This window comes from Eleginops maclovinus, chromosome 16 (assembly GCF_036324505.1).
Source record: "Eleginops maclovinus isolate JMC-PN-2008 ecotype Puerto Natales chromosome 16, JC_Emac_rtc_rv5, whole genome shotgun sequence".
Taxonomy (NCBI): Eukaryota; Metazoa; Chordata; class Actinopteri; order Perciformes; family Eleginopidae; genus Eleginops; species Eleginops maclovinus.
In genome coordinates this window covers 15,117,377-15,130,860 of record NC_086364.1, presented here as the reverse complement: position 1 = coordinate 15,130,860, position 13,484 = coordinate 15,117,377, and the positions used below count along the sequence as shown (strand labels likewise).

Here is a 13,484-nt window from a genome sequence, read left to right as displayed (position 1 = left end):
CTCAACAGTGAGATTTAGCTCGTTGTTTAGTTTTCTCGGGCACAACTTTTTTAGTTTATTATGATATTAAACAGGGAAAAGCAGGAATGGATTATGAAAATAGTCATATTTTTCTCTGTAAAAAAAAAAAGCAAACGTTGGTTGAAGAATCTTTGCAGATCTAATCAGCGTATATTTTAAGCCCACTCAGGAATACACCATGTGTAACCAAGTTTGATTCTAAACTCCCACCGTAAGCCTGAAATGGCAGCCCGGAGCCAGTTGTTTTCAAGCTTTGACAGTCTGGTGCCCGATCCCTCCTGCTGCTGTGTGATCCAGTTTCAGTCCGGCAAAGTGGTGCCAGACTCTTTGGAGCTGGCTACACTATCAGATATCACCAGAATGAAATGGACTGTTTTATCACCTTACCCAGAGGCAGCTGTCTCCCAGGCATCCACATACCTGCAAAGGGAGATACATGACCCTCGTTGTGCCTTGGTGTGAGGCGGTGTGCATCAGTGACTGGGATGGTCAGGAAAGCCATCCATTAGGAGGCCACCGCCTCGCCGCTCTGCAGAGACACTGGAGGGAAAGTCACAAGTATCCTCTCAGGTACGTGATGGAAATAAGCCAGGAGTGCACTTCATTCACTCATCAGATTATAACGTCTACTCCTGATGTTTCAACTGCCTTTTAAGTTGCCATGAAGGAGATTTAAAAATAATGCATTAGAGCAGCGTGCAGCCTTTTTTGTCCTGAATTTGTATTCTAATCTCATTTCATGAACTTTCCATGGCTCAAATGTGACATTTAAGATTGCGTTTGAATGCTACCAGGCATTAAAAAGTCTGCTTCAAATGTTGGAGTCATCAGGGGTGTAATGCAAACTGTTTAACCTTTAACTACATCTTGTAAAAAACAAATGAACAAATTAAAACCAGATGTGTTCAAAATACACAAATTTACAGACAAGGCACAATCAGGGTCACATCTTCCAGGGAAAATGTCTATATGTATTGTGATATCTAAACGTTATGTCCTGTGCATGTTCTTTCTATATTATGGCAAATCAGACAACCGTTCTCACTTACCAAGAGTCCACATGTGGAAATATTAATTTATTGTGCCGACATTTACTTATACTACGCACGTAGTGTCAGGGGATATAAAACACAGTAAGAACTATCTGCTCCGTACGATAACTGTCAATCACCGACCCTCTTTTTTTATTCTCCGTTTCCCTGACAGGGTAATTTCCTTTCCTGATAAACAGGATAGAAAAGTGCTGCTCTACATGCTGACTCACCTTTCACTCTGGCCTCAATTCCTGGCTTGAATAGAAATGCTATAACCCCTTTTTTTGCCGTGATATGTATTGCAAATGAAAAAGGAAATGACTAGTCAAGGAAATACTATGTGATTGTCTTCCAGTGAGCTATTAGCTAGAGGTGCTGCGACAAAATATTAAGTCTGTTACGAGGGACTTCTCTCCCGACCGTAATAATATGTGAACCGTACTTCATGGTGTTCATCTGTTGAGAAAAACTTGAGAATGGAAGTGATCCATCAAAAACGCAATGAAAGCAATCAACTAAATACACACAAACCTCAGACCATAAATCCCTGCATGACCATGTCCAATTGGTTACCGACATTTCTTAATGGCTTGTTTCAGTGATCTCTTTGCTCGGTTTGACGTCAAGCCAACTCTTAAATCACCAGAAAAGCCTTGTTCACAGAGATAATCATTCCAGTTAACAATGCCACCAGTCCATATGGTTTCAGGTTTCTAGTTTAAGGGAGTCAGGGATTTGTCACCATCCACGGATACAGCCAGGAAATCAGTCACTGTTGAGGAGGCCATTTTCTCCACACCATGCAGCCTGGGGGTCAGCCACTCAATGCCTTCAGGGGTCATCTGGGGAGTGGGGGTGTGGACCACGGTGCTCTGCGGGGTGGGGGAAACCACCTGGATGGACACATCCGAGTCGCCGAGCTGGGGACTTCCCGGAAGATCTGTCATTGCAGAGGCCACTGGAGACAAAGAAGAAATGCATCCTTAGACGTTCTATAAACATTACTCATACTTGCAATGTAAAATACAGTGGAGCAATGGCTACCTGTGTGTGGTGTATTTTCCTTTGAGTTCTTGTGCTTTGTTTACATGCCTAGGCCATTGCGAGTGTGCAGCCCATAAAGAAGAGTGCATGCAAGTCTCTCGTAGTTTCTGGTCTAGTGCTGCTCTGCACTGTGCTTATAGCACGGCTTAATAGCATCATGACTTGTTTACACCGCTATTTTTATCTGTAAAGACATAATTGTACAATATTCTGGTGTTTGAAGTAAGTAACATGTTTTTGGAACCTAAATATCCCATTGTATTTAAACCACATTGAATTATTACTATTACCAAGAGGTAAAACAACAACTTTGTTATTGGGACTGATGGTGCGTCAGGCTTCAGTCAAGGACAGTCATACAGTGATTCATGAGCTGTTGAGAGCTGCACCTGCCCAATGAGCCGTGACCTCTGACCTTGATGTGTCACTGTGTGTCTGCTCTCTGTGTTACTTCGCTCTTTCCCCTTTTGTTTTCCTCTCCGTCTCTGACTAATTCTGATTATAGGCTGTGAAATGTGAAATGACAGAAGAAGTATCGCTTGCTGGTCTCCTCGGGTCAAATGAGACGAGTGCAGCTGTTGCTGTGTCGACTTAAAGAGCATGTATATAGTAGGGGGGGCTTCCCTAAATAATTCTCTCCCTCACTCACCCTCTATGTACCACAGTCTCCATCCCAAACATGGCCCATATACTTTGTCAGTGCTGAGGGGTAGTAGTTGCATCATTACAAACAACAACAGGCAAAACCAGCAAACAAACTGCAACTTCAGCACCAATCTTTTCCACTGCCTGTAGCTCACACATTTCTGTTTCTTTCTCTCATCCATTTCAGATTCTGTTGAAGAGGTCAGAAAATAGCTTCTGTTCACGACAGTCTGGGCAGACTCTCTTTTAAACTCACACATTCTCTTACACTAACACAAACATCCCCAGGCCCCCTCCAAAAAAGTCAGGTCAGCAGTAGTGGTGCGGCAGTACATAGCTCAGTAAGCGGCAGCAGCACGGCGTGGCGGTGGATCCCCAGCGGAAGAATGTTTGTCAACCGGCCGCGGCTGCAGCGAGCGCCTTTGTTGTGAGGAATGTGTCAGTGTGGAAGAAACCTGTGTTTATGGTGGTGTCATTGTTTGTGGGTGACAAAAACAGGGATGCTACGACACATAGCGTTAGTGTGCAGGTGTCATTGTCTATATGCACATTCATGTGAAGCACGCTTAATAAATATTTTTGGATGGATGAGTCACATAACAACTTTAGTGTGAACATTGTTGCTGGTAGTGGCAAACTCTCAAAGTATGAACACCAGAGTACAGTTCCACTCAGGGTTTTACATCACAATTCCTCATAAAACTGGTCATGTGATATCTTACAACTATTACCTTATATTGTTAGTTTTGAGCATTCCCATTCTCGAGCGTGGCCGTGCAGTGTAGAGTTTTGGCAGCAATACCACTTCGTCAGATAAACGAAAAGATCAGGGTTTGGGTTTAAGCAAGTATGTCTGTCAAATAACTTCTGACATTAAGTTTCTATGTCATGTAACCAAAGTAAGTTAAAACAAGCCAACATCAGCAACAACTCTACATGGAGTTTGTTGTTTTTTGTGTTTTATTGGCCCACTACTTTGCTTTTTGAGTCACTCTCCTCATAGTGTTACGCTCGGCTGAAGAAGTCCATTTGCTAACAAGTTTTCATGCACATTCGAAACACACATCGTTACAATAGATAAGGTTTGTGAAAAACATGTTAGCCATGCTAAAGCTAGCATGCTAAAATTGACAATGCTTATATATTAATGTTTAAAAGCTGTAACGTTGACCATGTTCATCCTTTAAGCGGAGTATGTTTACATTCACTGATTAGCACAAACTACAGCTAAGGAAATGTCATTAGTTTTGCAGGTGTTTATAAATCAAACCTCATTGTGTAGTGTTGGACCCACAATGCCGTCCTTCGAGCTAAAATCACCATCAAAACGGACTGTTAACCTCAAGAATCAGAGTTTCTGTTTGGCAACCACGTGTACAGTGTACTACAGTGTGTGTGTGTGTGTGTGTGTGTGTGTGTGTGTGTGTGTGTGTGTGTGTGTGTGTGTGTGTGTGTGTGTGTGTGTGTGTGTGTGTGTGTGTGTGTGTGTGTTGTATGTGTGTGTGTGTGTGTGTACTCAAAGTCAGAGATTAATCACTCTTCAGTCAAACTGGACATGGGCCTGCATTCTCAGCTGCTCTGCTTTGTCCTTCATGTGTGACAGACAGACAGACAGACAGACAGACAGACAGACAGACAGACAGACAGACAGACAGACAGACAGACAGACAGACAGACACACAGACACACAGACACACACAGACACACACACACACACACACACACACACACACACACACACACACACACACACACACACACACACACACACACACACACACACACACTTCTCTGTCTCCATCTTTGTCCCTCTACGCTCTGTCTGTATGTCCTCTAATTCTTCACATGGACTGTATCCTCTATCTCTCTGTCACTCACACACACCCTGCACCCTGCAGACATTTGCTTTCTCTACTTCACTTTCAATTTTCTCAGCCTCTTTCTTATTCTCTGCCCTCATTCTCTCCCTCAGTGTCACTACTCTCCTTATCGCTCTGCTTTATATGAATACTTTATCTCTGCAGCTTATATGTGCAAGTGGTTGAGACTGTACTGTGCACCAGCTGATGTATGTCTTTGTGTATACTGTTGTGTATAGTACTGTGTGGGGTAATATGTATTTCTTTATAGCCTGTCTGTGTGGATTCTGACGTGTTTTGGCATCCTGCCTGCCTATCAGCAGCTGTTGTCGGCAACATGAGAAAAAAAAGATCAATAGTATTGTGTTGCCTGCGAGCCTGGCATTCAGTGTGTGTGTGTGTGTGTGTGTGTGTGTGTGTGTGTGTGTGTGTGTGTGTGTGTGTGTGTGTGTGTGTGTGTGTGTGTGTGTGTGTGTGTGTGTGTGTGTGTGTGTGTGTGTGTTTGCGCTCTCACCTCGGCTCTCTTGTTGGGTCCAGAACTGCTCGACAGTTTTGGCAATGTCACGGTTCTCTCTCAATTCTTTCTGCCACTGGCGCAGCTCCTGCACATCTGGGCGTGACCTAATCTATAACAAACAAACAAACAAACAACAAACTCACATAAGCAAACATTGCCAATAAGATAATTAAGCTAATCAGTGCAAGTAAGCTGACAGGGTTTTCCATTCAAAGTGTTAGTTAGTTAATAAATCATTCAGTACCTGTATGGATGTTAAAAGGGCTTATTTACTGTAAATGAACACGACAACCTCCACCCTCCATCATGTTAAAAACTAGCAACAATCGAGCAACTCATAAATCATTTTGTTTTCATTCTGTTCAAACAAAAACAAAGTAAAGGGTGAATGTAAATGAAATAATTATATATTTATGTTGTGTAAATCTGATATTGTGACAGCACTACTACATACAGTACTTTGCTATTTTCAGGACACATCTGTGCAGCAGACATGCTTATCCCTAACTTCATATCTTACTGTTTGCAAAAGAAAACATTTTCAGCTGTCAGTTTTTCTCAGGCTTACAGAATCAGTAAAAACTTAAAATTTGTTTCAAAAATCATCTTTTAAAGAAGCCTCTATACAAGCTAATGTCTTGTTTTGATTGTTTATACTTTTTATCTTGTGTTTTTAATTTAAATCTCTCGTACCCCTACTTTTTATAATTGTTGTGGTAAAATGTTTTAATCTGGATTTTCCAATGAGAGTTCCCATGCTTTGGGGAAACCTCTATAGTTATTGTGTTTGTTTGTTTGTTTGTTTGTTGGTTGGTTTGTTTGGACAATGCTGGCTTTCCTTAGAGATGAGTAAACAGAGTTGCTGCTTTTGATTTATAGAACATTTCCCAGAAGAGTTTGCTTTAGTTTCTTTATCTCCACTACCTACAACTACCCTCCCAGTAACTCTGCTTGTCTTCCCTCTCCTCTTCAGTACCCAGGTGGACCTCTTCCTCTCCTCATACTCAACTTCAGACATTATCTCTCAAACCAGCACATTATTCTCTTCTCATTCTCCATCACATTTCTGTTATATCTCTCTCCTCTCCTCTCTCTACTCTGTTTTCTCTCCCATCTTGTTTTCCCTATTACTCCTATCTGTTCATTAGGCTGCTTGAATGGGCTCAATGGTGTTGCTATTAGCAGTGGGTATGAAAGTGGGCCTGTTATATAAGCCTGTCGATGGGTTCAGGAATGGGTAACACAAGTGCGCTCCAACTGTTCATTCACCGGGTGTCACAGTGCTGCAGCAGCCCCTCTGCTGATGGGAGCAAACCATAGAAATGGAAATGAAGGGTGAGGGTCAGGAGGGGTGGGGGTTGGAGTCTGTCGTGTTTGCTCACCATCGTTTGTGTGCATCTATGTGTTTCTGTGTGGCCATTTCTACTGTGTCAGTCTTCATTGGTGTGCTGCGGAAACCTTGTACCTCCATTTCTTCTTCTGTTGCTGTCAACTACCCAGGACATAAAGATTAAAAATGTACCACACAAACAAAGTCAAAATCAAAGTCTATGTCCTTCGAAAGCTGACTTTTTAAATACATGCTTTCTACACGAGTCTGCCAGTTACTGTGTGATAGTACGAGACAAAAAACTGTGTAACCGAGTGCTTGAGTGTTTTGAAGCCTGTGCATGCATCAGTACAGCTGATTACACCAAATTCATTAATATGTGTATGTATTCTTCCTGGTTTGAAGCATTAATGAATCTACCATGATACAGTATTGTGTTGCCATGATCATCAACGTCCCTACACACGACACTGATGCTCTATGTTTGCATGAAGGTTTGGGATCAGAGTGATCAGAAAAAATTGTAAAGCATTGCAAGCCTGCCTGCATAACCACATAAAAACACACATGTTGATGCTACAAAAGCATAACAAATACAAAAAATAGGGATTCCATCCTCTCCTATCTCTCAAAGCCAGCAGCCCACACTCACCACATAACCATAAAACTGCGTAGAACCACACACAGTCACAAACGGTGCACCCTGAGCCCTTTTTCTCACACACACTTCAATACGGCTGCACAGCCTTTCAAGCTGCCTTCCCTTTTTGTGCAAATCTGCCTGTGAGAGCGAGCCCCTCTCCCAGTCTCACACTCTGCAGCAGCACAATGGCTTCTGTTTGAAGGAACTGGCTGCAGTCACATCACCACACACACTGACAGGCAGCATAAAGACGGACACAGCCACCACAGCCTGCTACATCTACACCAATCACCCCACCCACCCACCAATCCATCATCTTTTTGTTTAATGATGAGGCTTCCATCAAGGTTTACCCAGTGGAGGAACCTGTGATCTGATTCAAGCCCTAGTAGACTCAGAACGCAGGAAGTGGTTGCACTGGAAATCCACCATCCTCAGCAAGAACAAGACCTAAACAACTTTCTGTATTGCGGATGATAGTGGATATTACAGGAACAGGAATTGACCTTTCATGTTATGACCAGTCCGTCACATTCTGGGGCAGCGTGCCCCTACAGCCCTTCTGCAGAAGGGGAAAGTAAGGACAAGCAGAACAACTACTGGAGTGACATATTTTCTGTGTCACTGCACGTGGCCCACCGCTGACTTAACACTAGACCTCAATTCAAACCATTCATCTATCACTGCTCTAGGATCATTCAGCTGGAATTGAAGACCTAGTTCTTCTGTTGGCTCTGTGTGTGTGTGTGTGTGTGTGTGTGTGTGTGTGTGTGTGTGTGTGTGTGTGTGTGTGTGTGTGTGTGTGTGTGTGTGTGTGTGTGTGTGTGTGTGGGGGGTGTGCTGTGTGTGTGTGTGGGGGGTGTGTGTGTGTGTGTGTGTGTGTGTGTGTTTCAAACAGCTCTCTTAGTTTATGTCATGTGGAATAAACTCAATACTCAGTGTCCTACTTTCAGACAATATCTGGGCTTACTAGCACTAGAAGAAAATGTTGGGACTTTAACAACATATGTATTCAAATGTACAGACACTTCATTAGGGTTTCTGCAACTTTAACCCGAAACACTGCTTCTTCAACAACTCAAAAACCAATGACCATGACAATCAAACAACTTATTACAGCAGTAGTTCATCATTTGGCAATGTATCCTTTTTGTTTATTTTCTGGAGATTCAGATGAAAAGATTGGTAGAACTCATTTCTAGTGCACGTTAATGTGAATTGTCAATATTACACTTTGTTATTTGTAAAGAGCCAGCTTGCTGTTCCTCTCCATTTCCTGTAATCAGCTTTCTATTCTTTTTGCATCGATCTTCTCGTCTAACTCTCTGCCAGAAAGCAAACAAGCATATTTTATTAAATGTTGTACTACTCCCTTACGTTTTTTTAAACAAGATAGAAACAAATGATAGACTGAAAAAGAAAACACTTTAACCAGAATGTAGTATTCTAGGTGAGGTTAGAGGGGGCTGCTGTGGCCAAGATATGATTATGATGAAAGCCTGCCTCTCTACCTGACCGCAAAGCATTAATACTGAGAGCCTAATTGTAATGCCTATTTATTACACAGCAGCCACATTAGACCAGACCTGAGAGAGCCTGACAGTGATCAACCCTGTGTGTATGCATGTGCATATGTTTGCAGTAGCAGGCAAGGATGAATGGATTAGAGTTGAGCTACTGCACACAGTGTAAAGAAGATTATGTTATAGGTTTAGATCCAGTAGCTCTTCATAGATGTCATATTGTCTAGGTCAGACAAGTGATTTAGTGTTTGTGCGTACTATCTCTATCGCTGCTCTTCTTCAGTCCCAAATCTGTTTTTATAAAATAGATTAATAATGGACTGATGAAATTACTAGCTTCTCATATACACTCTTCCCTTCCCTACTTTGTGGGCCTGCTGTGTCTATCTTTCTCACACACACTCACGCAAACTCCCATGAATACACACGCACACACACCCTCTGCAGTCAGCCTTGCGTCAGGCAGGGTTATATAACGATACAGAGTGTAAGAGTGGGGGGAAACGAGAGGGTGTATGGAGGGGATGGGGTGGTGAAGGGTATTTCAATGGAAGTAGAGATAAAGGTAGTTATTATCATAATGTTAAATATCTAGGTTACAATATTGTGTGTAGTTTTCAAAAAACACACAGAAAACTCATTAATCATTGAGTCGTGTTTTTTACTGTTGTTCTAAAGCAAAATCTCATAATACTATTACACTCCTATTATAAATGCTCAAAATATCTCAAGCCCTTACACATTAGGAGGGATTATGGTGAAATATAGCCTGTATTGTTCACTCAAAATTAAATCTGAGAGCCATTATTTTGATATGATTAGAATATGTTTAGAATGGGAGATCACAAATGATATCACACGCTACTTGCAAAACACATACAGTACACATTCTCACACTAGCAGACACACACAAAAGGTGTTCAGAAAACAGAAACTAATAACTTTTACACCAATGTTTGATAGATGACTTTCTGTGTTGATGTCCTCGCCTGCTCTGCTGCCCACTGAGCTGTCAATTGCTGTTTTCTCAAACCAAGGCAACAGCAGCAATGTAACACTACAACGTTTGTCAGGACTTTGCCCCAGTGCTTACCAAAATATCCCCACCCCGTGTACTTTGAATAAGTCATGATCAAAAGGAGCAAACCCTCATTTCAGACCCTGAATGTGCTGCGTTCACAGCCTCCCTGTGCTTCCCAGAAGCTCCATCTCTCTGCCTACTTTTAGCCGCTACAGATTTAGTTAAAGCTGCATCTCCCTCCGCCATACCCCATGCCTAATCCAAAGCCACTCTGAAACATCATCTTGCCTCTCTTCTCTCTTTTGTTGCCCATCTGAAGATGTTCCTAATATAGCCTGCGCTTCATCCTTTTGGATATATCCTCCCATTCTCTCACTTTTTTCCCTATCTGGCTCTGTCTCTTCCCTCTAAATCCCTTGGGGTGCTGAGCTGCAGTGTTATCAGCGGCCCCACTGAACCTCTCTTTGGTTTAGGGTAAATACAGTGAGCAGTGAAAGGGAGCCAGCGCACTGCTGCCCCCTAACGTGAGCAAAGACCAGTAAGATTGGTTTAGCTTTTTTTTTCTGTTACAGAAACAGAAGAGGAAGTGTGGCCCCCTACTGGTGTACAATTACCAAAACATGGATGCATGCAAACACACATTCAACACCATGCGAAACCATTCAGATCACTCAAACAGAATGTAATAATATGTGACAGCACAGCTGACATCTTTTCCTCTCAATGGTTTGTGCAGAAATGCTAAAACTCAATCCTCCAACAAGCACGAAGGGTAAAACATGAAAAATAAGCTTCCGTAGAGATAGAGAAAAACATGACCCCTGCTTTCATCCCTACAGCACACAAGATTGGGTGTATTTGTGTATGAGTGGGAAGAAATTGCTGCTGTTTGCCCCTGGTATTGTCTGTTTGTGTCTATTTATATCACAGCACAGAGTGCTTCAGACACCCACACAGGAAGGAAATAAATCCCAACATCGCTGATGACATAATCAAGCTGCTGAATGAAATTGCAGTCCCTGTGCAAGCAGAGCCTTTCAGCAGGATGGGATTATACAACAAGAACACACTGTTGGCCATGCAGTATAGAGCCTATTGTTTGTCAGGATAACACACACACAAACACACACACACACACACACACACACACACACACACACACACACACACACACACACACACACACACACACACACACACACACACACACACACACACACACACACACACACACACACACACACACACACACACACACATGTATGAAGTTATTGCAGGCTTCAAGCTCTCTATTTCTCAATTAAAATGTCCATTGTTTTTATTACGTTTATTTTATTAATAAGTGGGTCAGCTTAAAAGGAACCACTGAAGTTATGTATAATATGTCAAGTTATACGATTTTCTCCCAAGCGTTTGAGTGCATTGCTATATCAAGTCCTTTAAATCGAGTGTACCTTGCATCCCCTCCAGAAAGCCTGGATGAGCAGAGCAGCTTGATCCTCACTCAGCTGTAGAAACAGAGGGATAGGAGGCCTGGGACTTAAGACAGAGGAAGAATATTTTTGAAAGATCATAGCATGTATCTTTGATTGAGCATGTTTGTCTTACCATATATATTTTTTTAACATAATTATTTCCCCTTGAAATTATTATTTGCTTTATACTTTACTGTATATCAACCTGGTTACAATGCAATTCAAAAAAAGGCCAAAGACAAATTTCTATAATTTCTAGAAAAAAAACAATACATTTGGCGGTTACAACTGTAGAATGTAGGAGTGTGTGGAGTGTGTGTGTGTGTGTGTGTGTGTGTGTGTGTATTTGGAAGAAACTCACTTTGTTCTGAGCCAGTCCTTAACAAAGGGGATGTCATGGAAGTTCACTGGGACCTGTTCTCGCCTGCGGGGGTTTTGACTGAGGAACAAGGAGGAGCGGCAAAGGCCCAAAAGCAAACATGAAACCCAATCAAAATGATTAAACACATGATTTAAGATATACACATTGAGGGTGGGTGTATATGTGGTCTTTTACTTGTAGAGCCACTCAGTCAGGAAGTCACATGGGTTAAAAGCTGTTCTTTCCCTCTGCAAAACAAAAGAAAGCGATCAATGCCATGCAGTATGCAGAAGTAGTATTAAGGACTACTTTGTTTTTAATTAGCAATACAATAACAACTACAGCTGTAAAACAAATGTGGTGAAGTAAAAATTGGCAGTGGAACATTTATAGAATTAGCTACTAGCAGCAACATTTCAACACCCAAATAAAGCACATGTTCCTAAAAACTGATCCTACTCAGTGCTTGCGGAAAGTATGTCCAGTTTTACTATATCAAATCTCAGGGACAAAGCAATCCCCAAGTTTTAATTGGGTGTATTTGTGACAAACAGGTTTGTTTATCAATTAAATATTTATCAAAAGAAATTCAGACCTCAAAACAGCCATGTTTCAGGGCTTCTGTCAGCAAAGCTTCCAGTCCAGGTAACAACACTGGAAACACTCTTCTCTCCAAAAAATGTGTGACAGGACCTGACACAAACACACATTTATACAATATACTTTATGCCTGTTGCACTCTGCAGGGCAAAGCTGAATCAGTTACTTCTTTTCAATGACTCATCAAAACTTTTACAGGAAGTATTTTTTCCACTGCTCAGTTAAGTTAGTAAAGTAAGTACAGTTTTATTTATATAGCACCCTTTTGCGTGCTTTACAGACAGTACACAATAAAATACACAATAACAGCTGTAAAATGTACAATAAAAGGCAAAAAAGAAAAAAAACAACAGTACAAATTAAGTTGCATAGCTAATCCCTCTTTGATATCTTCTACTTGTCCTTCTTTTACTATATACCCATTTTGGGGGGTCTTTTTTCTTGGTTTTTATTTCTGTATAGGCTACAACGCTCTTTGTAACTGTTTTGGAAAATGCTAAACAAAACAAGTTTACTATTATCTGCATCTTACTTTTATGTGGTTGTGGAGGCATCATAGCTTCAGCTGCAGAAGGACGCTTCTTGCTTGAAAGACAAGGGTTTCCTAACACAGAGTATCCAGGAAGAGCAAGGTGGCAAAGAAGAGAATCAAAGTCTCTGAGAGGGTCATCGTCCACACACACCTATTGAAACCAACGGGGATCATTTCAGAGGATGCCAGAGTGACAGATTTTGTTTGCCAAACAGATGAATAAACTAAAAGGGGAGCTGACCTTGGCTCCACAGAAGACCGGGGGGACTTTACTGGCGCTGTACTGGGAGAGCTGGTTTGTCATTGAGCTGCTATCTGTCCACACAGCACTGGGAGGACTGGGACGCTCGGCTTCAAACTCTCCAAAAACACGCAACATTATGGAATTATTTTACACTATTCAATTCAAAAAAGCTTAAACAAATAAAACATTGTTGGCTCACCTTCACACACTTGTTGCCAGAGGGATTTTTTCACACAGATAATCTTTGCCATTATTCCGCCTGTTCGCTCCAACTGTTGCCAGGGACTCGTTAGGTTGCTAAGGAAGTCGTCACGCAGATGATTTCCGTATTTAAAAAAAAACTAAACAAGAGCTGAAAGATATTATTCAACAAACACGTGTTCAAAGCTGTAAACAACATAGTAATAACTAAAGCAATAACTAATTAATATGTCCTGGATTACACGATGGACACCGGATGTCTAACAGAACCTTTATTTAAATGAGTCAACCTTTAGATAGTCTTTACGTTAACCAGTGCTTCAGTTCCTACGGCATACTGCCACTTCTTGTGCCAAATGTGCAGCACTTTCTGTCTAACGTTGCTAGTTGCATAATTAGAGTTAAAAGTTACCTGAACTGTGCAATTAATTCCA

General features: G+C 41.6%; 1 protein-coding gene across 2 annotated transcripts; it reads right to left on the bottom strand.

Annotated features, from left to right (window-relative positions):
- Window positions 1-1,108: 1,108 nt before the first annotated feature.
- On the bottom strand, window positions 1,109-13,132 carry iqck (IQ motif containing K). 2 transcript variants are annotated; one of them, XM_063904528.1, is made up of 10 exons: window positions 13,049-13,132; window positions 12,847-12,965; window positions 12,606-12,756; window positions 12,069-12,166; window positions 11,669-11,721; window positions 11,474-11,551; window positions 11,092-11,176; window positions 5,118-5,229; window positions 3,476-3,548; window positions 1,109-2,013 (listed from the first exon to the last, which is right to left on the bottom strand). In XM_063904528.1, exons 1-10 carry the CDS (start codon window positions 13,098-13,100, stop codon window positions 1,887-1,889), a joined length of 948 nt encoding a protein of 315 aa, XP_063760598.1. In that variant the 5' UTR covers window positions 13,101-13,132; the 3' UTR covers window positions 1,109-1,886. The 2 variants fall into 2 exon arrangements, with proteins under 2 accessions (XP_063760598.1, XP_063760597.1); XM_063904527.1 differs by lacking the exon at window positions 3,476-3,548.
- Between the last annotated feature and the right edge of the window lie 352 nt (window positions 13,133-13,484).